Here is a 26,502-nt window from a genome sequence, read left to right on the forward strand (position 1 = left end):
ACATCTATTCTATACCTCAACTGTAGCTCAACCCCAATACACACTCCAAGTAATAAAGCTGTGCAGTTCTCCCGTAGCTCCGAGTGTCTACCACTGCTGACTATGAAGTGATATCCCCATTCAGAAGGCCTATTCTTAACACGTCCCTACCATAAGCCCAGCTTTCGAAATATACCCACACAGGTAGTCACCTAGGCCTTCTCTGTAACTACTATTGCCGACAAATGTATATTCTAGACTTCAACTATAGCTCAACCCCAATACACACTTCGAGTAACAGAGAAATGCAGTCTTCCCGTAGCTCCGAGTGTCCCTCTATCCACCACTGCTGACTATGAAGTGATATCCCCAGTCAGAAGGCCTATCCTTCACACGTCCCTACCATAAGCCCAGCTTTCGAAATATACCCACACAGGTAGTCACCTAGGCCTTCTCTGTAACTACTATTGGCGACAAATGTATATTCTAGACTTCAACTATAGCTCAACCCCAATACACACTCCGAGTGACAGAGAAGTGCAGTCTTCCCGTAGCTCCGAGTCTCCCTCTATCCACCACTGCTGACTATGAAGTGATACCCCCGATCATAAGGCCTATCCTTCACACGTCCCTACCATAAACCCAGCCTTCAAAATATCCCCACACAAGTAGTCACCTAGGCCTTCCCCGCGTTTGAAGAAAGAGGATCCCTCGTTTTCATCGCCACCCCATCTCTCGTGCACCGCAACGATAACGCAATTAATGCAAATCCCTCGGGACGCGGAGGGGTATCCCCCTTGACAAAAAACCAGCTCCGTTATCAGGTAACGCGACACGCGCCGCTGAAGTTCCAATTTCGCGGGGCTGAAATACGCAAATTGGACGCGTACCCGGGCCCGTGGCATCCCGGCGACATTGTCCCCGCCACGGTGCACCGTTTCGTGGCGATAAATCGAGCACGGGCATCGTTTTATCGGCGAGCACCGCTCGTTTGTCTTGTCCCGGGCCAGCGACGAGACGGCGGGCTGAACGCGAAACGCCGCGGTAACATGAGCAGCCCCGACCCACCGGGGAACAGGGGAGTCACGGGGAGGGGGAGGTGGTAGTTTTCTACGGCGTGCCCCGGAACGAGTCCAACCCCACGGAAATCCTAAACCCGATCACGTTTTCAGGCCTTGTACCTGTCACCTCGTAATGTCGCCCGCCTGGAAAATCGCGCACCGCCGCGCCGGCACGGCGTGTTGCGTTTCTGGCGCGGAATGAAAGTTCGAGGGACTCTGAAAGAGAGCACACCGCGGAGAGACGACGACGAGGAGGGATCTGAGGTCTCTTTTTGTCGCCAATTGGTGGCGACGGGCGCGCAGCAGAGTCACGCGACGGGGATGTTGTTTACGCCTTTCTTCGCCGAGATGACGGAGGACAAAGGAAGATCTTTGGATTCGATAGAGACTGAGCCTACGATGGGGGTTCACGTTCCCCGGTTTTGGCCCGTGGAAGGACGGTCAGTTGCAACTGACTGGGTAGACACGGTTGAATCGCTGGGTCGAGATCTGGATGTCCCGATTCTAGCCGATCTATCTTCTCAAGAATGTTGAGAGTACTGTGGAATAAGGCTCTGTAACACTTGATCTTGTAATCTGGACCTGGAGGTGTACAATCGGTTGCAACTATCCAGGTACACCCTGTTAAATTGCAATGTCGTGGCTCGAGTGTCCCATTTCTAGCCAACCTATCATTCTGTGAATATTGGAATATTCCAAACCTTATAGATTTATAGATCTTCTTGTAATATAGATGCTCCGACGAGGCTCGATCTCAAAAGTAATGCAGACAGACACAAGTGAATCTATTTTAAAGGTAATATTATCGACACTAGGAGAGTTTTTATAGTTACAATAAGGATCATTCAACCCCCTATTCGCCATTTACACTCGATGAAGTCGTAGCACGGCACAATTACAAGTTTCGAAGTTACGTGCTGTATCATTCGATCTGCCACCGGTGTACCTTCAGAAGGTGTCCTTATGAAACGATAATACAAAATGTAAAAAATAACAAACTTCTCTGTTTTTCGTCGCATCTTTGCTATTTCTAGGGCCCAAGCTGTCGATACTCGCAAGGAACAATGGACACCTTGGAAGTTTCGGTTACTTAATTGGTACCCCCAAAGTGACGACTGGTAAGCGTTGCACTTTAAAACGCGCGACGCGTAACGGCCGTATTCGAACAGCACTTCCAAGCACGAGACACCACGAAGTAGCCAGAAAGCTGCGTTCTGTCTCTTGTTTACCTCGACGTCGAGCGACCGATCAAGCCACCGTGGCGCGCCGCTTGAAAAATCACCGAGACGAATAACACGGATCCCTCCACGGCAAAATTAGACGATTCCCTCGGCCGAGATGCACACACGACCGTGCTGCGTGAATCAACGATGGACTGACCGAATAACTAGCGATTCGGGCCAAGGTTTCGGGTGCAACACGTGTTTGTCAGCCGTGATACAGAAATAAAATACGGCTCCCGCCGATGTCTCGGTGTATGCATTCGCTCGCAACGATGCCGCGATAACTCGTCGCGAGCAATATCGTTTGTCAATGAGCCCCCGGGGAAAAAGAGGGGAACGGAGATATGCGAGTGTGTATAGGGTGTACAGCGTGGATCAAAACACGTGGAAATAAATTTGGGGATGAATTCTGTGCGGGTAACCAACGATAAACTGTTCGTGTGAACGATTGTCGTATTTGATCTTGTATCCGGGGTACGGGGATTTTTCAATTTTTGCTTGAAACCGACGATCCTGCTCGGCTGTTCATAAGGTGGAAGTTTTCATTGGGAATCGATGATATCATTCGGTTGTTTATAATTGACACTTTGTAACCTCATGCGTGACCTTGTAAACACAGTGTTTGTAAACACTTTCGTAATATCTACGAATCTAGTCCAGTCTATTTTCTGAACGAAAGCAATGCGTGTCTAACGTTTCTAGTACTGTTCTATAATAGATTCTGTTTGAAGTGATAATGGCAGACTACACAAATGCAGAAATGGCCAGACACGTCCTTGATGGTCTCGTTGATTGCAACCATGGTTTGGCAAGACATCTTCGCGAGAATATTTTTAAGTGACGACATTGGAACGAGAAGAATGAAAGGAATACCGCGAGTGAGTGAAACAGTGCAACACCAAACGAGTCGAGTGCGTTACATGCACTTGATAGGAGGGACTTCAAAGCGATGGGATGTAGAAATTTATATATAAGTACACGAATGAATTCTTCGGTATTTAAAAAAATATTGGTTTACACCTAAAGTTTATGTAAGTAATTAATTTGTACGAGAGGAATGTAACGTACATAAATTGATATGGAAATGATTTCTATATATTTCATTACGTACCTATTTATGAGAATATTCGAATCATTTTTGAAAGCTTCACAATTACGTATAATTAAAACTAGCCCCAAAAAGGACGTGTTTCGACTTGTTTTCACCGGGAAGATTTCACTAATCTATTGTCAATACTGTCATGAAAATTTAACGAAAAATATTTTCAAAATTTATTTTCCATTATCAGATAAAGACCCTCGCATTGAAAATTGTCACTTGAAAGCGGGAATGCCTGCGTTTAGATATATGTTAATGTTAATTTGTGAGAAAGATTTAAAATACAAGTCGAAATAAATGTTTCTAACGTCACTGTGCATGAAAGAAACCACTGTTTTACCCCCCTACCTTCCAAATGTTACAATTATTAATACACAAAAATAGCTTTACGAAAAATGAGGTCGAATGCGAAAAATGTTCACACGAACTTTCTTAATTATTTTTTTCTGCCAAACTTACCCTTGGTGTTATATCCACATGTTTTGATACACCCTATACGGAGAGAGAGAGAGAGAGCCAAAAGAAAAAAGACGGGAAAGAAAGCACACAGAAATAAGCAGGCCGGTATTTCGGCTACCCTGCTGCGTGAATCACGGATCGTTAATAAATTTCGGTGAAAAAGAAACGCTCGCATCCGGCGTCTTCCGGCGGTGGACCGCGCCGCAGGTTCGCGGCGAAGAGAGCGGAAAAAAACGAGCCCACGTGTTCGGCCCTTAATGTTCCAGTGTGGCTCGGTTATTGGGCACGTTCTTGCTCGCGTGTTCGCGAGACAATTTATTATTAGCGAATGTAGTCTAACTCGAACCGTAGAGAACATGCTCGAACACTAAGCCTACTTTCGTTCGTGGAATAACGAAACGATTTATTTTGGGGTCATTGAAAAATTCTATCCGTCCTTTACGAAGGTGTTCACAATTTGAAACATTAAAAATAATTTTTACCCGGTCCCGTTATGTACAAGTGTCCTATTTGTATATCGTTCGGAAAATAATTCTGTAAAATTTGTTCGAATATTGCAGGTTTTTTAAAGATAACAAACATGAATTAATAGATTAAAAATAATGTGTACTCGGTGGGTTAATTACCGTTAGATGTTTTATACTATAATAAAAAATGTTACTTACAGAGATTGTGGCTGGCTTCGAAGAGAGTACGATGTGATGACGATAGCTATCTGGTGAGTGGAAACGTAGAGGAGACTCGAAGATCAAATTTGTTACTTTTCATTTCCAAGGTAATTCTTTAACATGCAAAAGATTCTGAGATAAAACTATTCCTTCAGTTTTTGTAGACTAATGTACAAATTCTTAGAAAATTGATGTACGACATTTCAAGGAAACGAAAATAAAATTGCTTTGAATAAATTGTAGATTTTCATTCTCACCTTATAGAAGTGATCCAATATTTTGCAGTAATTTACACGACTGTACAATTTCTTAAATTCTTATGGGGGATTGAAGTCAGGAGTAACGTAGCAGGATACGGGGGAGTAATGTTACCTGAAAATTTAACAAAAGAATTTTATTCTTTCTCAATTTACGATAACAAGTGACTAGCACTTAAAATACAGCGATCGATATCGGTCAGAATTCGAAAACCGCACGACACACTCACGCCCATTAGATTCTCTAATTTTCACACATTTTGGAATGTATCGATTAGGCACGCTCTGGAAGCACAATCTTTCACCCTTCGTTACGCGGCTCACAAGGGAACCTTTTCTCATTTTATCTCACACATTTCCAACGAGATTCTATCGACCAACGGATCTGTCCGATGCTGTACAAATATTCACCTTTCAATTTCGCTTGCTTCTTGCTCGTTTGCGAGCACACGCACTTGTACAGTAGACTTCAGCGAAAGTACAAAAATACAAAATAAAAAATACCGAAGAAAGACCGCGTCGAGAAAGAAAAATATATTCACAGTACTTTCAAGGCTAGGTCGGGGTAAAATCGATCGGCCGCTCAAGGTCACCGAGGATTTATCCCCACTACACGGTTTAGCTACCACTTTATCTACCGTCTCTTCTTTTTAACATAGAAACACGAAGTAATAGTAGGAGTCTATCATTATACATTAAGCAAAGTGACTTTGAGCGGCCAGTTAAATTTGATCCGATTGCACAGTATCTCCCGTTAACCGAAACCGAATATAGTTGCCCCATTTTCATTTATTCGGGGAAAGGTAGCAATACTCTATTCCAAAAATAACAACGAAAATTCAAATTTTTGTATTTTTCGATATTTCTTTACGAAGGTGTTACCAATGAATTGGCGAGGCCCTTCCGGTTAAAACGAGTCCAAACACGACCCCATTCGGTCTCACTCGCGTATTTCGAGTGACAATATCTCGAGGAGATAATGAAACTACGTCAAACATAGATAATTAAAAAATAGTCGTAACTGAGTCGTGTTTGGATTCGTTTCAATCGGGAGAACCTTGCCGATTCGCTGATATTAGTCTCGTGAGTATACAATGAAAAATATAAAAATAAAAATTTTGTCAGTGAAAGGACACCGGTACTTTCAGTCAACTGGGAGATACTGTACTCGTTCGTTTGCCGAACGTGGGCAAGATCAACGCACAGAAGAGAAAAGGTAGCCCTGCGAGCTCGGAATAACTTGTACACCCAACACTGACAATACGAAAGGCACTGAAAATATACATACACGACTTAGAAGTAAGAACCTTTAATTCGACCGTAGTCGCTAACGTACGTTTACCGTAGAAAAACAAACAATTTACAAAATGCTCCAACCCGTCGTCACGGTTGTCCCGTCAGCGCGAGAAAGAAGAAAGAAACAAAGGATAACCCGCGATTAAATATTTATTACTTGCAAAAGACGTATGTCCTTTCGAAGGTTTCCAATCGGCCCGGTTTGCTGGCCCATTCCCCCTCTCCCATCACCGCTAACCTCGCGACCTTAATATTTAAACGATTCTTCGAATCTCTTTAGAGTTATACTCAGCAAATGAATGTGCGCTATGTACACTTAGGCTACTTTCAGTAGGAACATTAAGGTTGTCGAATCGATTACTCGGAACTCGGAGATTCGATATCGAGCACGGAAACCCGCGTCTCGGTTTCGTTCAATTTTGTCGAAATTCTCGCAGCTGAAAACGATCAGTAACTTCAAAACGAGTTGCTCCAACGAAACGGTGGTTACTCTCGACTCTCGTCATTTGTCGATACTTCTTTTCGGTAGGTATTGTTTACCGAATTTTAACACTACGAGTCTAGTGATCTTTAAGAAGTCGGAGAAGGAATTTCATCGAAGCAAGATAAAAACTACAAAGGAGAAAGTCGGATTCAAGTGTCGATTCAAGGGTGATTTGAAGGCGTGGGAGCGCGGTGTTTCTCGCTTTCAAGGAACAAAAATTGAAAGGATTTGCTTGAAAACGGGGTAGTGCGGTATTTTTCGCTTCCAAGAAACAAACATTGGGAGGAGTTGCTTGAAGACGGGGTAATGCGGTACTTCTCGCTTTCAAGGAACATAAATTGAGAAGATTTTCTCGAAAACGTAGTAGCGTGGTAGTTCTCGCTTTTAAGAAACAAAAAATTGAAAGGATTTTCTCAAAAACGCAATAGTATGATAGTTCTCGCTTTCAAGAAACAAACATTCGGAGAATTTGCTCGAAAACGGGGTGACGCGGTAGTTCTCGCTTTCGAGGAACAAAAATTGAGAGGATTTTCTCGAAAACGCAGTAGTATGGTGGTTCTCGCTTTCGAGAAACAAACTTTGGGAGGATTTTCTCAAAAAACGCAACAGTATGATAGTTCTCGCTTTCAAGGAACAAACATTCGGAGAATTTGCTTGAAAACGGGGTAACGCGGTAGTTCTCGTTTTCGAGGAACAAAAACTGAGAGGATTTTCTCGAAAACGCAGTAGTATGGTGGTTCTCGCTTTCGAGAAACAAACTTTGGGAGGATTCGTTCGAAAGCGGGGTAGGTAATGATTTTCACCTGGAGCTGAGGCTAATACGGATCTACCTGGCGGTGTGTCGCTCGCTCTGCATGAATACAAACACGTTGGATGTTTCTGGTCTTGTATCGGGGTAAAAATTCAGTCTCGAATTAACAACCATCAACCGACTCGAAGTGTTAAGTGTCTCGCGATCGTCCCCGAGCGTAGAGTAAACTCTCGAGAGAAGAACTCGGCCGCGTGTCTGAAATTACAACCGGTTTGTTACGATTTGAGCTGCTTCCTCCTCCCGTTTCGCGATCGTCGACCGATTCCTTCGACCGTACACTTGCATTCTCCGAAGGATAGAACGCGATCGAATCGAGATTGCAGCGCTGTCCGCGCGAATGAAGGGCCTTCATTCGGTGGAGGCTGCGTAATTTGAAAGACTGTCGGGTTTAGGTTCGTGGGCGACGCCGGTCCCCGCACTCGAAGCTCGTTTCCGGTTCCGCGACGGGAAAACGAGCTTGGAATCGGCAATGCTTGTCGCGGGTCAGTTCGAGCGCGAACGGTAATATCACTTGTGAAACGGAAAATGTACTCCTCTCATCAGACAAGGTGTTTTTATATGTCAACGCGACGTTTGAAAATATCAAAGCTGGTATCATTTTTTTTTTTACTCTTCCTTTGATTTACCTTGCTGCAGACATACGTGGTTTCGTTCTACTTGAAAAAGGTTCATTTTTTTTTTTTTTTTTTTTTTTAAGTAATTTGTAAGAGAATTACAAAAATGGCGACATCTGGTGATTTCAACGTATGGCACTTTTATTTCTGACGTGTTTAAATTTAGGTACCCCGGTTACTAGGTGTCTAGAAACTTTTTATGTTTTCTGTCTACTAAACACGATTCTGTAAAAATGCTAAACTTTTACTATGCCAACGGTTTAAGAAATTTTCATTAACTTCGTTCACTTGAAAGAGAAATATTTTGTCCTTTTCTCGTTTCCAAAATTGGCATACGAAAAATATCGACAAAGGAAATGAAATTTTGCGGCAACAAAAGCGTTATTTTTCCGCTTTCAAGTGTTATTATTCGACAATTTTTCTCCGTCGATCGAAGAAGAAGATAAACAAGAATATGCAGTTACCTTTACTGTCATTGGTAAAAAGCAACTAACTTGAGGTCGAATCGTCACGATCGGAAGCCCGAAAATAATTTCTCCAGAATGTCTTCTCGCAGCCGCGATTCTGATGAGAGTTACCATGATCGTTTCATCCAGGACGCGTTTAAAGCTAGAACGTTCAGGAACAGCAGTCGTGCATTACGACGATGGCCAACGAATTCGCTCCTCGAACTCTGAAACGGAGAGAAAATTGTGTGGAACGCGCACAGAGCACAAGGGAAACGGAACCGAGCGGAGAACACCGAAACGAGGATACCAGAATCCTCTGCGCACTCGGTTTCTACTTAAATTTCACGAGCCATTCGTCGTCTCCACGGTCGCGGCAGTCTTTCACACGGCCCGATCGATCCACTGTTCTCACGAATGTTTCTTAGCCGGATGCCAAACGAAAACGTCTCTACGCGAGGATCTCACGCAAATGCCAAGTAAACGTCCCGACTGGTGGATTACAACTGGTCGAGTCTCCGTGGCAACCATCGATCGCTTCTTCACCCGAGCGAAGAGTTCACGAACTTTTGGAGATCCTGCGTGAAACAGAAACTAATGCGTGCCGGAGCCGCGCATCCAGCGCCCCCTACCTCGTGTAGATACCACCTCTGCTCGTTCGAAAGGACACATCTACGTCTTCGTTGATCCATTTTACTCCGTCCACGCGCGGATCGTGTCGAAGACGAGCGAAATCGGGGAACCCGGGCCGGCGAGGATCGCGAAAACGTTTTCGTCGCGAGGAAGCTGCGCGTGCATCTTCTTGGTCAGAGTCTCGTTCTCGGTGTCCCCGTCAGCGGTTCGCGTAGACGTTGCTGCTGAGAACGACCACGTCCGTTCTCATGTCCGGTTCGTCACGACCTCCGAGGAGGAGGGCGCAGAGGAGGCGTCATATGCTCAACGAGGGCCTCTTCTTCCGGTCCTTGGTGGTGTTCTTCCCGAAGATCGTGCCGAGCACCCTCGAGACCGAATGAACACCCAACTTCCGGCGTATCGGGAGCGCTCGCAACAGTTGCACCGATCTCGCCTCCCGTAGGAGGGCTTGGAAGGCCAACGCCGCTCCCGCGGGACTCTCCGCGGCGCTGACCTCGTAGAACTGGCATCCGTGAGCCAGAGACAGTTGCTGGCCCTCGTCCACGCACACCTCTCTGCAACAGAAATTTTCAATCGCGGTCAAGTCAGATTTCTGCCAAATGTATACATTCCCCGGTTACAAGAGACTGCGTTCGACTATTCGGTTCCGTGTCTCCCGGGTAGTTTTATTCATCTTCGTAGCATGCGGCGAAGAGCGAATGGTGATACGATGAGTTTTCCATTAATGAAAATTTCTATTTTCGTGTACGGTTTATCATATCTCGACGAGAACCGTAGCGATGAACTGGCGAGATTCTCCCGATTAAAATGAATCCAAACACGACTATAATTGGAACATTTTGTACGTTTTTTTGGATCATTTTTGAAAAAAATTCTTATTGGCTAAAACCAAAAATTGTTCGAACAGGGTCGTGTTTGGAGTCGTTTCAATCGGGAAATCCTCACTGATCTATCGGTACTGGTTTTGATAAGATACGGTGAGAAATATGAAAATTTAATGAATAAATAAAAATAGCGGTGGAAAGAGCAGAATTGTTTCGTATAGAGATATACTACTGGTAAGTAAGATCTTAACTGTTGCGCAACACGAAGTTAAAATAAGAGATAACGTTAAGAATGATCGTGGAAGATTATTTCGTAGATCGGTATCCATTTAGTACAGGTTATTTCGTATCTTGAATTGGCGCCGTCATAACCACAAAATGAAAACTCGAACAGGGTTTAAATAGAGCCGAAACATAAATGAAAACAAAAGAATTTTGTTCGAATATAATTTTGTCGGTTATTTGAGTTCTAATTATAACCCAACTGAATAGTACCAACGCAGGGGTAATGAAAATAGACATTATATAAACATTTATCTCATTCGGTATTCTTTCCAGGTTTCATATGCTTTCGAAAAACTGAGTTACAGAGAAAACCAACTGACTATAAATCTGTAGTTATTCCGCCGTTATCAAGAATTTAATTCTCGTCGAGAAAGCTCCAACAAACGTTACAAAGAACCTCCGTTCCCCAAGTGTCGAAACACGAAAGCCTCAGGGAAAAAAGAAACACACAATCGCGGGTGGATGACGCTTCTTTCGCAACACGCGGAGCCCGTAAATTTTCAGGGCGGGAAAAAGGCATCACGAGGGATCAACGGAAGCTGTCAAGGTCCGCGGAGAGGATCGAAACGAGTGGATGGGTCACGTCTTCTTGGCAAACAGCGTTCCGGCCGAACGGAAGCGGAGGAAGGTGAGTGAACGCGGACATAAAGGCGGCAGAAAGAACGCGGAGTCACTGGAATTTCGCCAGCCTGCTCGCCGCAGAGTATTTATAATTGTTGAAGGCAGCGGGAGTTCGATAATCCGATCTAATCGTCGCGTTGACTCCTCTACGACGAGTTGAGGACAATTTCGTCCTGTTGCTTGCAATGGACGATCCAGTCGACTCGATCTACAGTACTGCCTTTCAAGATGTCGTAAAGTTATTCCCGCCACTGTTAACGCTACCTAGGTCACTCTCACCGCACCTCACTTTTATCTCCAATGGTACACGAAGTTGAGCGATTTATCTGTCTCTCAAGTTGACACAGGCTTGAGGTCCAACTGAGAGATAATAGTGCACAATTGTACGATAGTCCAATATAAAACTTTGTCAATTCTAACAATGACCACGATAAACTATTAACTTCTAATCTGCATTTGTGTAACTAACCTTTGCAATATGCCCATCTATTGGGGGTTGGTGAAGATGTCTAACAAACGAGAACAGGGGAATTTCTCATTTAGAATACCAAGAAATAATGTTAAAGCGACATTCCTGAAGATGTAACGCAACTCCAAAATGTCTCCAAGTCCTGAAACTTCTGCACTTTGACGTCACACATTGAGAATCTCGTTTTTAACGCAAATATGAAATATCCAATCACCCTAACCTAATATCCCATAGATCCTAATATCTGGAGACATCGATCGGGGTTATTTGTGTTACTAACCTTTGTAATATGCCCATCTATTGGGGGTTGGTGAAGATGTCTAACAAACAAGACCAGGGGAATTTCTCATGTAGGATACCAAGGAATAATGTTAGAGCGACATTCCTGAAGATGTAACGCAACTCCAAAGTGTCTCCAAGTCCTGAAACTTCTGCACTTTGACGTCACACTTTGAGAATCTCGTTTTTCACGCAGATATCAAATATCCAATCACCCTAACCTAATATCCCATAGATTCTAATATCTGGAGACATCGATCGGTGTAACTCGAGTATCTTCCTAGTGTTAACTGTATCGTCGAGGTTCTTCGGGGATAACGATGACCAAGCGGAAGAGGCTTTTTCGGGGGTTCCCGATCGATCATCGATCCTCCTCCTCTCGGGGGGTTCGGAAGAGGGGGTCAGAAGCGGATCCTCCGTCGTATTTCAGGCACGGCGAGCGCGCCTCCGCCGGAGAGGCCAACGATATTTATGGAGGCAATTAAATTCGCGGGAACACATGATACTCTCGAAGCGTCGAAGGGAGAAGAAATGAGGGGTAGGGAGGGGGAGGGGGGAGGGGGCAACGGTGGCGCGTGGGAGGGCCTGCGCGCACCACGTCTAATCGCGCGCACGAGTCCCTCTCGCTATGTATGCACACGTGAGCAGCCAGGCACCACGTTCACGGCCGTTAATCTGTCCCCTTTTATTTTATACGAGGCGATCCGTTGCTTTACGAGGAACGGTGTTAGATTCGAGCCCCCTCGCGGCCTGTCGTTTCCCGCGCTCTCTCGCGATCCGGTCCCCGGAGAAGGACGGAGGGAAGGAACGACGTGAGGAGGAAAATCGAGTACTTCGTGGAAGAAAGATGGCCAAAGCCGTGGGGAGAGGCTCGACATTTCAGTGCCCCGACGCCGCCGGATCGGGATACTCGGCGAAACGACGCGACCTTTAAACGACGATGGCGACGAGCGTCGACCGGATTACACTCGGATTGGAACAGATCGGCCGAGGTGTTGCGACGCGACATAGTTCTCAAAAGTATGGGCATCGTTCCTGGTAGGATTATTCAGGATCTTGGAAACAGAGAGATGGGAATATACGTCGGGGTGTACGGGTTTTTTTAAATCCCTCGGGACGTCCGAAAATCTCGGTTACGGAGAGAATCTTGAGCACGAAGTAGAATCTCGGTGCTTCCGAGATAGTCGTTTTCGTTTCTACGAGTACGAAACGAAATCTCGGGTCTTGAGGGAATCTTAATCGTGAAGTAGAATCTCGGTTCTGATGAGAATTTCGATTCTTCCGAGATGTTCGATTTTACGAATAAAAATTGAAATCTCGGGTTTTGAGGGAATCTTAATCGTGAAGTAGGATCTCGGTTCTGATGAGAATTTCGATTCTTCCGAGATGTTCGTTTTTACGAATAAAAATCGAAATCTCGGGTCTTGAGAGAATCTTAATCATAAAGTAGAATCTCGGTTCTGATGAGAATCTCCCGAGATGTTCGTTTTCGTATGAATCGAGATCTCGGATCTTGAGAGTATTTTACGCGTGAACTAGGATCTACGATAAATCCAACCTGAATCTCGGTTTTTGTACGAATCTCGAATGTACAGTGAAATCTCAATTCTTCCGAGACAATTGAATTTACCAAGAATCTTGAATATAAACCGAGATCTTAGCTTTTCCGAGATTTTAATATTTAGAAACTGCTCGGATATAATTTATCTTGATAATTGTAGAGAAATTTTTGTTCATCACGATATGACTTACATCACCAAATTTCTTAGATTATTAAAATTAATTTTCAGCAATAATTCAATAGACGTATTAAAAAGCGAAAGAATTATGTTTACATAAATTTCATTCTTTAACGATTATTTCTGGCAATAAAATAACGCTATTACTAAATTTAGATTCTTCTTCGTTGCGTGCTCATTCTGAAATCAAATTTTTTATTCGATCACTGTAATCGTACTCGAGATGCATAATAACGTACTGTTTTACAGTCGTTAATATTTAATTTAGTAAATTTGTACCTCTCCGATGTTCTTGTATTTTATGTTTTATTTAAGACACAAATAGTTCTGCTAACTAAACACAAAAAACATGGTTCAATCTCTTGAATAACTAAATGTATCGTGTACTCAAGAATTTCCCGCTTTCCCTTTTCTATTTAGAAAACTAAAAGGTGTCTGACATTAGAAACGTAAAATGGTTCTTCGACAGATTAGAACAAAGTGGTGAAGATTGCCGGAATTTCTTTACCAATCCGCCGTAGAAAACTTTTACAGCAATCTTGTGACTAATAACGTGTATCTGGCTTAAGGATTTCCTGGTTTCTTTTTCTTATGGGGAAATTAAGTGGTGTCTGGTAGTATGATATCAGACACGCACTTGTTACCGAAGCGTGAGATAGTTTCTTAGAAAGGAGTAAAAATTCGTTTTATGACACCGACGGAGTTTCACGTCTCCAGACAACACTTTTTTTTCGTTCGATTTCTTGGAATGTTTAAATCTCGTTTATCTTTGATACTACTGTCTCGTAAAGTTTTGTGAATATCTCCTGGCTATAAATTTACTACGAAAGTACCAGTTACTAATTTTATGTAGTAACTTATAATCAGTATTAAAGGATTTTCTCCAACGATTTAATGAAAATGAAATTGTTTCTATATTTAAATAATTTACAGAAATTATTAGGAATAAATAATCGAAAATAGTTCACTAATATTTTATATGCACGTATCTCATTGATTTCAACAATTATAATATAATATTGGGTTGTTCGGAAAGACATTTCGTTTTTTTTTTCTTTTTTGGTGAAAATGAAATACGATTTTTTTAGAGTGTATAAACATTTTGTTAAATTATATATTCTCCATTTTGGAAAACGAAATGACTTTTCGAACAACCCAATAGTAGCTTAGTATCAAAGAAGTTCTTTTATTTTTTATAAATCATGAATAGATGCAAAACCTAAGCCTTCGTAAAGAAAGCAGTTTTCCCATGAATATTAAATATTCCTTTACTAGCTGATTGTACCATGTTAAGTTGATCTGTAATTAATATTTATAACCCTATTAGTTATCAAGTTATGTTTACCGCAAAAAAAACCTACATAATGTTCTATTATCGTCATTTTAAATTTTTGTCTACTTCTAGATATCAATTAATAATTTTCCGAAGAGGACTCTGTAAAATGCTATTAAATACTTCAGGTGTGCACAGAACAATCAACTAATCCTACCGTTGGACTTTTCGATTATTTTCGAATTCTCTGTGTAAAAAATGTTTTTAAATTATGCTTCTTTTTCGATATCAAAACATTGTTCACCTACATATCCTACGCCGCGAGACTTGTTCCTCCATTTGCGCGAGACACGTGCTTTCTACTTGGCGCCAGCTAAACGCTCGCGCGCCGCAATTTCAACAAACCGTCGCTCGGAAAACGAAGAAAGAAACGTCGAAGCGCAGAGCAAAAGAAAACGGCGACCGACAAAGCACCGATAGAAAGACCACTGAATCGCGTAAAATCAGACCAGGTTCTTAAGTCAATAATTCACGGGGAGATTAAGTAACAGACAATGCTCCAAAACGACCATTTTTATACATTGAAAAAGAAAATTTGTTAGATAATACGAGTATGTCTATCAAGAATCAAGAAAGAGTGGTCATATAATCGGAGTAGGTGTACTAAGTTTTTTTTATAAAGGAAAATTGTTTAAATTTAGTCTAAATTTTGATTCCTAATCTTAATGTAAATGTTTTGATATGAATTCACAAAAAATCGCGTTTCATTCTGATTGTACAAGTTAAACCAACCTCCAATTCCTCTCTAAACATATACTCGTATCCCATGAACTAATGACTAATAGCACTGCTCTCATGAAAACTCATTTTATGGGCGAACATCACTCAGAAGCATTCTTCATACCTTCTTTCAGTAGTTCTTGCTCCTCTGAAGCAAGTTTCACGATTTCACCGTGTTGCTGGATCTTCCATAGATTTCTTAAACAATTTCCCAAACGAAAACTTCCGAAACGAATCACCCATTCGGAAAAAACGAAAAGAACAAGGCTTCAAGAATCTTTAAAAGCAAATTATCCATTCAACCTCTGCACTCGAGTGCACTTGTGAGTAAACTTTCTAGCAAGATCTGTTTGCTCTTCTATATAAAGTAAAATGATGAAAAATATAAATCGTGAGATTAACCGAGCACAGACCCTTCTTCTATCGCTGCTTAATTTATCCAGTGAGAAGATAAGGTAACATTTCACTCCCCGACTACCTAGGATCAGCAGATGAAGATTTCCTTCCCAACCACCAGCAAAAATGATCATTTTGGGATATTGTCCTCTCAGCATCGTGAGATTTTTCAAACCTGGAGAGACCTGGGATCACCAGGATGCTTCTTTCCAGTGCGCCTCCTTCCTACCCAGTAGCCGTTCCGGCCGTCTTAATGGAGTTCATAAAGATTAGACCGAGAGGCCTGCCGGCTGCTGCGGGGCTGGTGAAACCACTCTCTCGGGAGAACGAGTTATCGCCGCTTTAGATACATCCGAAGCGGCGTCCGTCCGGCCGCGAATATCGTACATCGATAAACTTATCGCGAAATATCAGCTGGCGAATCCCTCGAAGCCACGCTCGCCGCGGCTGACAAACTGGTTCGCCGCGGCTGAAAACCGCGCGCTGGAAAGCCGCGTTTCCAGCGCGTTGCAAAACGAACGACGTGACGCTTTTCCTCGTTCCGAGCAACGCTGGCGAGCTGGCGTCGATTGGACATCACGGTATACCTATTAAATTTGACTGACAAGAGTCCATCCTTTGGGGGACATTCCGACGATATTTGTGAGGGTACATCCTGGAGGTTTGGTGATGACAATTTGTAGAATATCAAGTTGGGCAATCTTTGTAAATATTTTAGATTTCACATGGTGAAGTTTACTGACATGTTTAGAGACACATTTGTAGAGATGTTCTGATGATATCTGTGAGAGTACATCCTGGAGGTTTGGTGATGACAATTTGTAGAATATCAAGTTGGGCAATCTTTGTAAATATTTTAGATTTCACATGGTGAAGTTTACTGACATGTTTAGAGACGCACTTGTAGAGATCTCTTGATGATATCTGTAAGGGTACATCCTGGAGGTTTGGTAATGATAATTTGAAGGATATCGAGTTGGGCAATCTTTGTAAATAATTTTAAGTTTCACATGGTTAAGTTTACTGACAGAGGCACACTTGTAGAGATGTCTTGATGATATCTGTGAGGGTATATCCTGAAGGTTTGGTGATGACAATTTGAAGGATATCAAGTTGGGCTATCTTTGTAAATAATTTTAAGTTTCACATGGTTAAGTTTACTGACAGAGGCACACTTGTAGAGATGTCTTGATGATATCTGTGAGGGTATATCCTGAAGGTTTGGTGATGACAATTTGAAGGATATCAAGTTGGGCAATCTTTGTAAATAATTTTAAGTTTCACATGGTTAAGTTTACTGACATGTTTAGAGACGCACTTGTAGAGATCTCTTGATGATATCTGTAAGGGTACATCCTGGAGGTTTGGTAATGATAATTTGAAGGATATCGAGTTGGGCAATCTTTGTAAATAATTTTAAGTTTCACATGGTTAAGTTTACTGACATGTTTAGAGACGCACTTGTAGAGATCTCTTGATGATATCTGTAAGGGTACATCCTGGAGGTTTGGTAATGATAATTTGAAGGATATCGAGTTGGGCAATCTTTGTAAATAATTTTAAGTTTCACATGGTTAAGTTTACTGACAGAGGCACACTTGTAGAGATGTCTTGATGATATCTGTGAGGGTATATCCTGAAGGTTTGGTGATGACAATTTGAAGGATATCAAGTTGGGCTATCTTTGTAAATAATTTTAAGTTTCACATGGTTAAGTTTACTGACAGAGGCACACTTGTAGAGATGTCTTGATGATATCTGTGAGAGTATATCCTGGAGGTTTGGTGATGACAATTTGTAGGATATCAAGTTGGGCAATCTTTGTAAATATTTTAGATTTCACATGGTGAAGTTTACTGACATGTTTAGAGACACACTTGTAGAGATGTTCTGATGATATCTGTGAGAGTACATCCTGGAGGTTTGGTGATGACAATTTCTAGGATATCAAGTTGGGCAATCTTTGTAAATAATTTTAAGTTTCACATGATGAAGTTTACTGACAAGTTTAGAGACACACTTGTAGAGATTTTCTGATGATATCTGTGAGGGTACATCCTGGAGGTCTGGTGATGACAATTTGTAGAATATTACGTTAAGTTGAACAATTTTTCTAAACAGTTTAGATTTTACATAGCGAATTTTATGGTGAATTTGACTGTTCTATTCTTTTATAAACGATCCAAATCTGTAAGGGAATACTTTGACGCCATTTCAAGGGATGCATTGTATAAATGAGATTCTGGAAAATACATATATATTTATAAATATCGCTAATAATAAATAAACTGTAATGACTAATTGACCACAGAGCTTTTTCCTGCCACTGATTAATTCAGCAGTGAATAGGTTAGATATTAAAGCCTTTGTAATTTTATTAAAGATGTTTAGGGCATGTATCTGCTCCTGTAGTAATAAAGTATGTTATCTCAACCTTTTACTTGCATTAGAAGATCATCTCAAGCTTCGCTTTTGTATTTACGAAAGATGTTTAGGGCATGTATCTGCTCCTGTAGTAATAAAGTATGTTATCTCAACCTTTTACTTGCATTAGAAGATCATCTCAAGCTTCGCTTTTGTATTCACGAAAGCGTTCTCAAACCTTTGTTCCGAGTTCTCTACGGTAATAAATACACCCAGGATATGTTTAATTTTCTTTTCAATTTTACAGATCTATCTTCTCTGTACGTACACGATTATTTCAACTGAAAGCTCAGAAAATAGAAAGTCGGAAACGTTAAGATACTTGCACGGTTAGATGACCCCTGCAAACTACAAAAGAAGCTACAATGATTATTACAAAGTCTTTTCTAAAAGAAAAAAATTCGCTGCGGAACGTTTATCGCGAGAATCTCTAAACGCGTTTCCGCGAAACTAATCGATAATGATCAGAAGCTTCATCCGAGGATAGATGAACGCGCTAAATTGTCTCGCGTAAACGCGCCACGAGAGCGTGTCTACCTCGGCCTAAGTGATATTTGATGCGATAAAAAAGGCGCCCCAACGAATATGAAACGCCGTTTCTCGCGAACCCGACGTTAATCTACCGGTTAGATTAACTGCAGACAAAAGGTTGCACAGTGACGAAAGATAATCCGCCGTGATTGATGACGAAGCTCGTCGAGCCTCCGAAAGGTGGAAGGTTGCAAGAGTTGCCAACTTCCTGAAACTGTTTCTCACGACGTGTTTCGAGCCGGTAACCTGCAAATGATTGTTCTTCGTCTCTGTGATCAAGCTTCGTAGAAAAAAGAACTCACACGAGGAACTTTATCGAGTTCTCCGAAACGTTGCACTCTTACGAAGATCACGATGAACTTCTGAGTAAAGAGATCCACCGACTGGAGTGACAACCATGTATATCAACTACAAGGAACGAATAATAAATGCTTGGTTAAATGTAAATGTAAATTGAAGAATAGTAAAATTTAATCTAAAACAAATTGGAGTTTTAATATGGAGAACGAATCGTCGATGATCCAAACCAAGAAGAAGAAGGAAAGATTATATAGAAGTGCGTGTGCAAAAAGAAAAGTCTTAAAAAGTAATTTGAAAGAAAATTTTGCAAGATGTATATTAATATATCTTGGTAAAATTATTTGAGAAAAATTATGAAAAATATTAGTGTTACATGTTGTAGGGTTAATGTAATATTAAAATTAAAAGTGTCGAATCCTTTGGAAACTCAACAGAATAAAAGAAGTAATTTTAAACGAATGTAAAGAATCATAAAATATATCCATATGTACTTAACGTACCAGGTGCTTCCTAAAAATTGTTATAGAATCCAATCTCGATGTTCAACACTCGGTCACATCCATTTTGTGGTCAGTATGGGGTTCTCATTCTGTCAGAAGCAAACGAACGTACTCAATGAGCGTTATCCTTTTTTTTTTCATCAATGAATTTTCTTTAAATTCATTTGGAACCTTCTGTCGAAACACTTTTGGTACCTCGTGAATGATTCTAACGCGGATACTGAATTCACGAACGTTAATGAACACGTCTTTGAAACACTTCGAGCGTGTCAATATCGAAAGAATAGAAAGCGAACATAGCCCGCGTTAGAGGCTCGTATAATTAAATTCCAATTCCACTTTGAAACTAAATCTGACACGAATCGTTGCGCTTATCCACGAACAGAAAAGCCAGTGACACGTAGGTGAACCGGATATCGATATCCCTTATAGGCTGCAGCTCTTGAACAGGAATTTCCTGGGCGATCCCCATAGGAATGCGGATCGTCGTTAGCGAAGACACGTTTCCCATTTTTTCATCGCGTTCGCGTTCCTATATTCATTTACGAAGCTTTACATGCCGTGTACGATCCGATGAATGATCAAACAGGTACGACGATACCACCATTATGACGTTTTATACGCTTTGATATTTTCTGCCATGTTTCTTTTTATTCACCAACGTCCGAACTTTCTTTTACGCTTTCGTTTCCTTCTTCGCAACTGACTTTTATCTATGCTACATTTTATAATCATTTCCATGTTACAAATGAAGTTTTCTCCACTATTTTTTCATTTCTGTGAAAGTTTCAAATGTCCAACAGTGCAATATTTCTCACGATTCTTCGACGGACGGTTCTACGTATTTTTAGGAATGCAGATTTGCATTTGAAAATTCTACTCAGTGTTTAAATTGTTATTATCGCTCCCACGTGTTCCACTTGTCGAGAAAATGAAAAATTCAAAAAGAACCACACGTCGCGACCTAACCGTTCTCTCGCAATCGATCTTCAAAGTTCGAGCCAATCGTGCAGCGCTACGCGGCACCAGGAACCAGAGTGGGGGAAGCGTGTCGCACCCAGATTGGCCGAAACTTTGACGCTCCGTTGCGAGAAAACGGTTTGTTTTCCAAAGACGATTCCTTTTCGAAATTTTCTCCTCCCATCGAGCAGAGTAAGTAGACGCTTCAAGAATTTTGACTTCGAAATTTCCAACACGTTATTTCGCTAACCTTCATCGACACGAAATGCAGATTCGTCTTCGAATGGTCATGATTGTTTTCTCTCAATTTTTCGAAGACTACGATTATTTTTTCCCGCCCTCTATAACCGTAGTTTCTTCACACCCTGTACATTATTCTTAGCGACACGCGTCTCGAGCGTTGTGCCCGTTATCGCCGCGAAACTTATTTCCATTAGCTATCGGCACAGAAGTGGTATGGGTTAGGTCTGGGTTAGGTCAGAGCCAATCGTGCAGCGCCACGCGGCACCAGGAACCGGAGTGGGGGAAGCGTGTCGCACCCAGATTGGCCGAAACTTTGACGCTTCGTTGCGAGAAAACGGTTCGTTTTCCAAACACGATTCCTTTTCGAAATTTTCTCCTTTCATCGAGAAGAGTAAGTAGACGCTTCAAGAATTTTGACTTCGAAATTTCCAACACTTTTTTTCACTAACCTTTATCGACACGAAATGCAGATTCGTCTTCGAATGGTCATGATTGTTTTCTCCCAATTTTTCGAAGGTTACGATTATTTTTTCCCGCCCTCTATAACCGTAGTTTCTTCACACCCTGTACATTATTCTTAGCGACACGCGTCTCGAGCGTCGTGCCCGTTATCGCCGCGAAACTTATTCCCATTAGCTATCGGCACAGAAGTGGTATGGGCGCGCGATTTGACAAGGTTAATAAGCTGCCGCGCGCAGGCCAATCTTTATCACAAACGTTACCCCCGCGTAAAAAACCGACTGGTTCGCGCGATTTCCTAGCTTTCTCCTGTCCGAATCACGCAACGTCGGGGCGGTGATGCACTTCGAGCGGCGTATTGCGTAAAATGCAGGCACGCTTGACGCGTCGGGTCACCGAAACCGCGTGGTGTGGCCGCACCTGTTCCACGTTAATTCATTCCCCCCGCGTGAAAATATTATCCGTGGCCGCGTGCAAATCGCCGTATCGATCCGAGCGCGGTTTTCTATCATCCGTAGCGAGAGAAATTAAGGGAGGTTATCGTGGCGAGCGATCGCGAAACACGCCTTTAAATTAAATGTATCGCTGGAACCGAACGCGAGGACGGGTGAAAGGAGAAAAACCGGGGGCTTTTACGCCGTCCAGCTGCAATTTCGAAAAAGTCACGAGCGAATTGCAAAAGGAAACGCGTCGCGGGGGACCGTTGCACGGTTAATGGGTAGCAACGTTCACTTTCCTGAGTTTCGATACGTGTCTCGAGATCTGGATTCGTTTTCAAAGTGGCTGACGATAATGACTTGTCGAAATATACGAGAACGTACGGGTATGACCTCCTCAGGGAGAAATTGTTCGAAACGAATAAAAATTCAGACTGGTATTAATCGCGTCTATCGATCCGGTGTTATTGATATTGGGATATTTAACGAGGAGTATTTATTTATCGTTTTAACAGGTAATTCCAAGCCACGGTATGCGAAGTGATTAAAGAATTAAACGTACACGTGTGTAACGTAGTCCCTGAAGAGGTTAAGTGTACTATAGATAGTCTACGATAGTGGTCAGGAAAGAAGAGAGAAGCATTCAGCATTCAAGATGGGGTAATATTGGCGAGAGATCCAGATCAGTGTTTCTCAAACGTTTCTGACCGCAGTCCAGTTGAACCTTGCTGATAAGTTGTTTTTACCGTTAGAGGTGAAACTACATACACTACCTAGACCTAACCTAAAACCCCACAATTCTAGCTATACACCAGACGTAACCCAAAACCCTAGTTCTATACTTTAGCAGACGTCAAGGAAAGATTATGGGGAATGAGTGTTCGTCAACCATGATTGGAAAGTTCTAAATGAACTATGAAAGGTGTCGCCTAGACCTAAAAGAACTTCACAATTCTATCTATGTCAGATGTAACACAAAATCCCACTTAGTTACACCTAACCCAAAACCCTAGTTTCGTACTTTAGCAGACATCGAGGCAAGTTTATGAAGAATGACTATTTGCCGACCGTGACTGTGAAAAGTTCTCAATGACGATGAAGCATTAGTAAGAAAAGCTGTCGAATATTTTCAACAGATCTCTCAAAGACACCGCTGGACTTAATGTATTATCATCTGCTGAGTCAGTTTACGATAGCGATAGTAATAATACCGGCTTCCTTCGGTATGACGCTCATAGCCATGTAACCGTGATTCTCGAGACATCGGTCATTCCACCGTGCGTGTAATCGTACTACCAAGTTTTCTAGATCAAAGTGTGAGCGACCGTTGATGCAAAACATCCACCTCAATTTACCACGTTCAGTGTCCCCTGATCTGTATGTGGATCAGAACAATCCTCCTTCAGGAGTCTCTGTACGAGTTAGGACAGCTTTGATCTAGGTGATTTATCGTTGTTCGGGACGTGTAAGTGACACCCATCCCTACTTATGGGAACAGTGAACGTGTTAAGACGTATTCATATTGCGTAGATAAGAAGGTTGAGAACTTTAAACACTACACGACAGAGGTCTGTATCAGGACGGGACTCTATATCGTACCGAGAAGGGGACCGATGTGATCATATTCAGAGAAGGAAACAGAGAGACGATGACAAGAATCCTGAGTATCTTGAACGCAAGACAGGACAGTTCTGGTAAGGCGATGCTTACATGTTGCAGTGGATTTATCAGTATTCTGAAACCGAGCAAAAAGTATTCGACACCGTTCATATTCCCCTTATGGTATAGTCGGGAGAAAGAAAGATACACGAGGTCAGACGTGTTACTCGGTCTTCGTGACGCCTGTAATTAACCAAAATGTTACTCGACCGTACCCAAACTCCTCGTACTCATGCTATGGTTGGAAAACATAAAAATCAAACCCAGGGGAAATTGCTGAATTCTATTAGGTCAGACATGTTACTTAGTCTTCGTAACGTCTACGATTAACTAAAAGTTACCTGACCCTATCCATATTCCCCTTACTCACGATACCGTGATATATAGGTGGGAGAAAGAAAGATCAAACTCAGAAGAAACTGGTGAATCCTGCTAGGTCAAACGTGTTAGTCGATCTACGTAAGACCTGCTACTAAACCAAAATCAATCGACACTTTTCAAATTCCTCTTCACCGAAAAATACCACGTTCTTCTTAATCCGTGGTTGATCATTTCATCTTTCAACGGTATTCAAAATAACTCTGGAAGAAGCAGGTCTTAAAGCTAGAATAGAACCATATGGATATAGTCGAGGAATGTTTGCCCAATTTGGAATAACTTGGTGAATCCTATTGTGTCAAACATACCTCTTACTCCTAGTACAGACGAGAGATAGAAAGATCAGACCTGGAACTGTTAAATCCTACTAGGTCAAACGTATCAGTCAATTTACGTAAGACCTGCTACTAAACCAAAATCATTTGACACTTTGCAAATTCCTCTGCACCGAAAGGTACCACGTTCTTCTTAATCCGTGGTTGATCGTTCCATCTTTCAACGGTATTCAAAATAACTCTGGAAGAAGCAAGTCTAAAAGCTAGAATAGAACCATATGGATATAGTAGAGGAATGTTTGCCCAATCTGAAATAACTTGGTGAATCCTATTGTGTCAAACATATTTCTTACTCCTGGTACAGACGAGAGACAGAAAGATCAGAGCTGGAATTGTTAAATCCTACTAGGTCGGACATGTTGCTTAGCCCCCGTACGTCTTGCTACCAAGCCAAAATCACTCGACGCTCTTCAAATTCCTCTCATCACTGAGTACCAGTACCACTGGTTTCTCTTAACCCTGTGACCGATCTTTCCGTCTCCCAGCGATCCCCGAACCTAAAGTACCCCGAAAAAAGCAGGTCTAAAAGCGGTCGACAAGGCGGCGCATCGTCGCGACGTATCGACAGAGCCAAGTCGGCCAAACGAGGCGCGTAAACAGATCTGTCGGTGCTCGGGCGATCGCGTGAACGGTTTCTAGGTGAGCGACCACTCGACCACTACCGGGTGTCGTGCTCGAAACGGTCTCTGGTGTCGGAGTGCGGTCGGTGTGGCGCCTCGTTTCGCGTTTCACGCCAGCGAGACCAGAGCACCGATATAGCCAACGAATGAACAACGACGACGACAACAACGACAACGACGACGACTGGTGGGCGATCATCATCGTACCAGCACCGTTCCAGCGGATGCTGGCCGCGACGAGAGAGCAGGTGACAGGAAAGAAACAGGGACAGCGAGCGCGGTCTGGAGCTCCTCGGTAGCTCGCGAATCGCGTGGCGCACGCGAAATCTCGCCTCGTCTAGGAAACGTTTCGCGAAGATCCTGTTACCCGACTGTGTGTGTACACACAGGCCGCCAGCAGCCGCCAGCGCGACCGGGAAAGTGAACCGTCCGATTAATAGGCCGAACACGCACATGGAAGAAAGTAGTGGGTCCGCGATGGGGATCGCGATCGATCGAGTTTGCTCCTTACGAACGAACGATTGACCAGGGGAGGTGAGGGGTGGCTCTGGTAGAGAGGGAGCGAGGTGAAGAAAAAAAAAACAATGGCAGACGAAAGAGACGAGCACCGTAGACGAGGTGTACCGCCAGAGGGCGCGGCGCGCGGTGAAGTCAGCGATTCGGGACCACCGACGAGCCAATGATATTGTGATTCTCTCGCGCTGACCGTCGTGAACAAGGACGCGGCAATTAGATGACAATCAAACCCTGGGGGGAAAAGTGTGTCGGAGACGGGGCCACGACGAGAAACGGGTCAGACGAGGCCAGACACGGGGACCGTGTAATCGTATTTGTTATGTTTAACGGGGGTTTCGTAATGAAGCGATCGATGGGGGATCGGGTAGTACCTGACGCGCGGCAATTGTTCCGGATAAAGAAGCTGTTAGACGAATTAGCCAGGGCGATTGACACTCAAGGTTTCGATAGTGGAGGGATAAAGAATGATATTGTTTACTCTTCATCGATTTTGGATCGATACTAATGGGTGTGTGGGTTCGTTGCGATCGATTGACTGGTGTTGGACGAGTCCCATTGGGGAGATCAGGAACCGAGTGTATGTATAACGAAGAAGTGGAAAGATTGCAAGCAACCGAGTCGAATGATGTTCGTTGGATGATCGGAGGTTTCGTAAAAGGCTGTTTCGCTATTGGTCGGGATTTTGTATCGCGCGAACTAACGGCTAATAGCACCACCATCGTGAAAACGCAATTTATGGGCGAAAAGACGGATTTCTCTCACATCGTGAACATCACTCAGGGGCATTCTTTATAGCGTCTCGTAGTAGCGATACCTTGGAATGAAATTCATTTTATGGTTAGATCGATGTCGTAGATAAATAAGACGTCTACTTTGTATACACACGTGCAGGTGAATTTTAATGTACATTGTACAGGGTGTCCCATTTATGTCGACACGACGAAATACTCGTAGATAATAAAAAAACAAAAAGAAGGTGGAGCGGTGTCTTTCGTGATTTTCAGAGGAGGTTACTAGTTTTCTCTGGGTGTTTTCAATTTGTTTTCTTGTATCATCGTAAACCTATATTGTTACTTCGGAATCGCACGTAAATATATGCATCACTCTTGTCTGGAACAATTTTTGGTAAAACCTCCATTTCTTAAGATACTTAGAGAAACATATACAGAAGTGTTACATTACTGCATTACTTTGTTTACGTTCATCACGTTGGTAGATTATTACATTAATAATGTAATTTTTTCGTCCACGAGATACTTCATTGTAGCAACTTGTACAACACACCCAGTATGTACACGAAATAGGAAGTAGCGAATGAGAGATGGAAGATAGTGTATCGTAAATGGATCTGAATATTTTTTTTTTTTTCTTAAACTGTTGTTCGGATATCAATGGTTAACGAGATAATATTAGAAATGAGCAATTACGAATCGGGTCTGATTAT

General features: G+C 42.5%; 1 protein-coding gene across 2 annotated transcripts in view; it reads right to left on the reverse strand.

Annotated features, from left to right (window-relative positions):
• Window positions 1-4,868: 4,868 nt before the first annotated feature.
• The window catches only part of LOC143150167 (ras-related and estrogen-regulated growth inhibitor), a 114,345-nt gene continuing 92,711 nt past the window's right edge, over window positions 4,869-26,502 (reverse strand). For both annotated transcript variants that reach the window (XM_076318233.1, XM_076318234.1), the window contains one exon: window positions 4,869-9,584. In XM_076318233.1, coding sequence (XP_076174348.1) covers window positions 9,326-9,584 — 259 coding nt within the window. In that variant the 3' untranslated portion in view covers window positions 4,869-9,325. The remainder of the gene's footprint in view (window positions 9,585-26,502) is intronic.

The sequence above is a fragment of the Ptiloglossa arizonensis genome, chromosome 8 (genome assembly GCF_051014685.1).
Source record: "Ptiloglossa arizonensis isolate GNS036 chromosome 8, iyPtiAriz1_principal, whole genome shotgun sequence".
Classification (NCBI taxonomy): domain Eukaryota; kingdom Metazoa; phylum Arthropoda; class Insecta; order Hymenoptera; family Colletidae; genus Ptiloglossa; species Ptiloglossa arizonensis.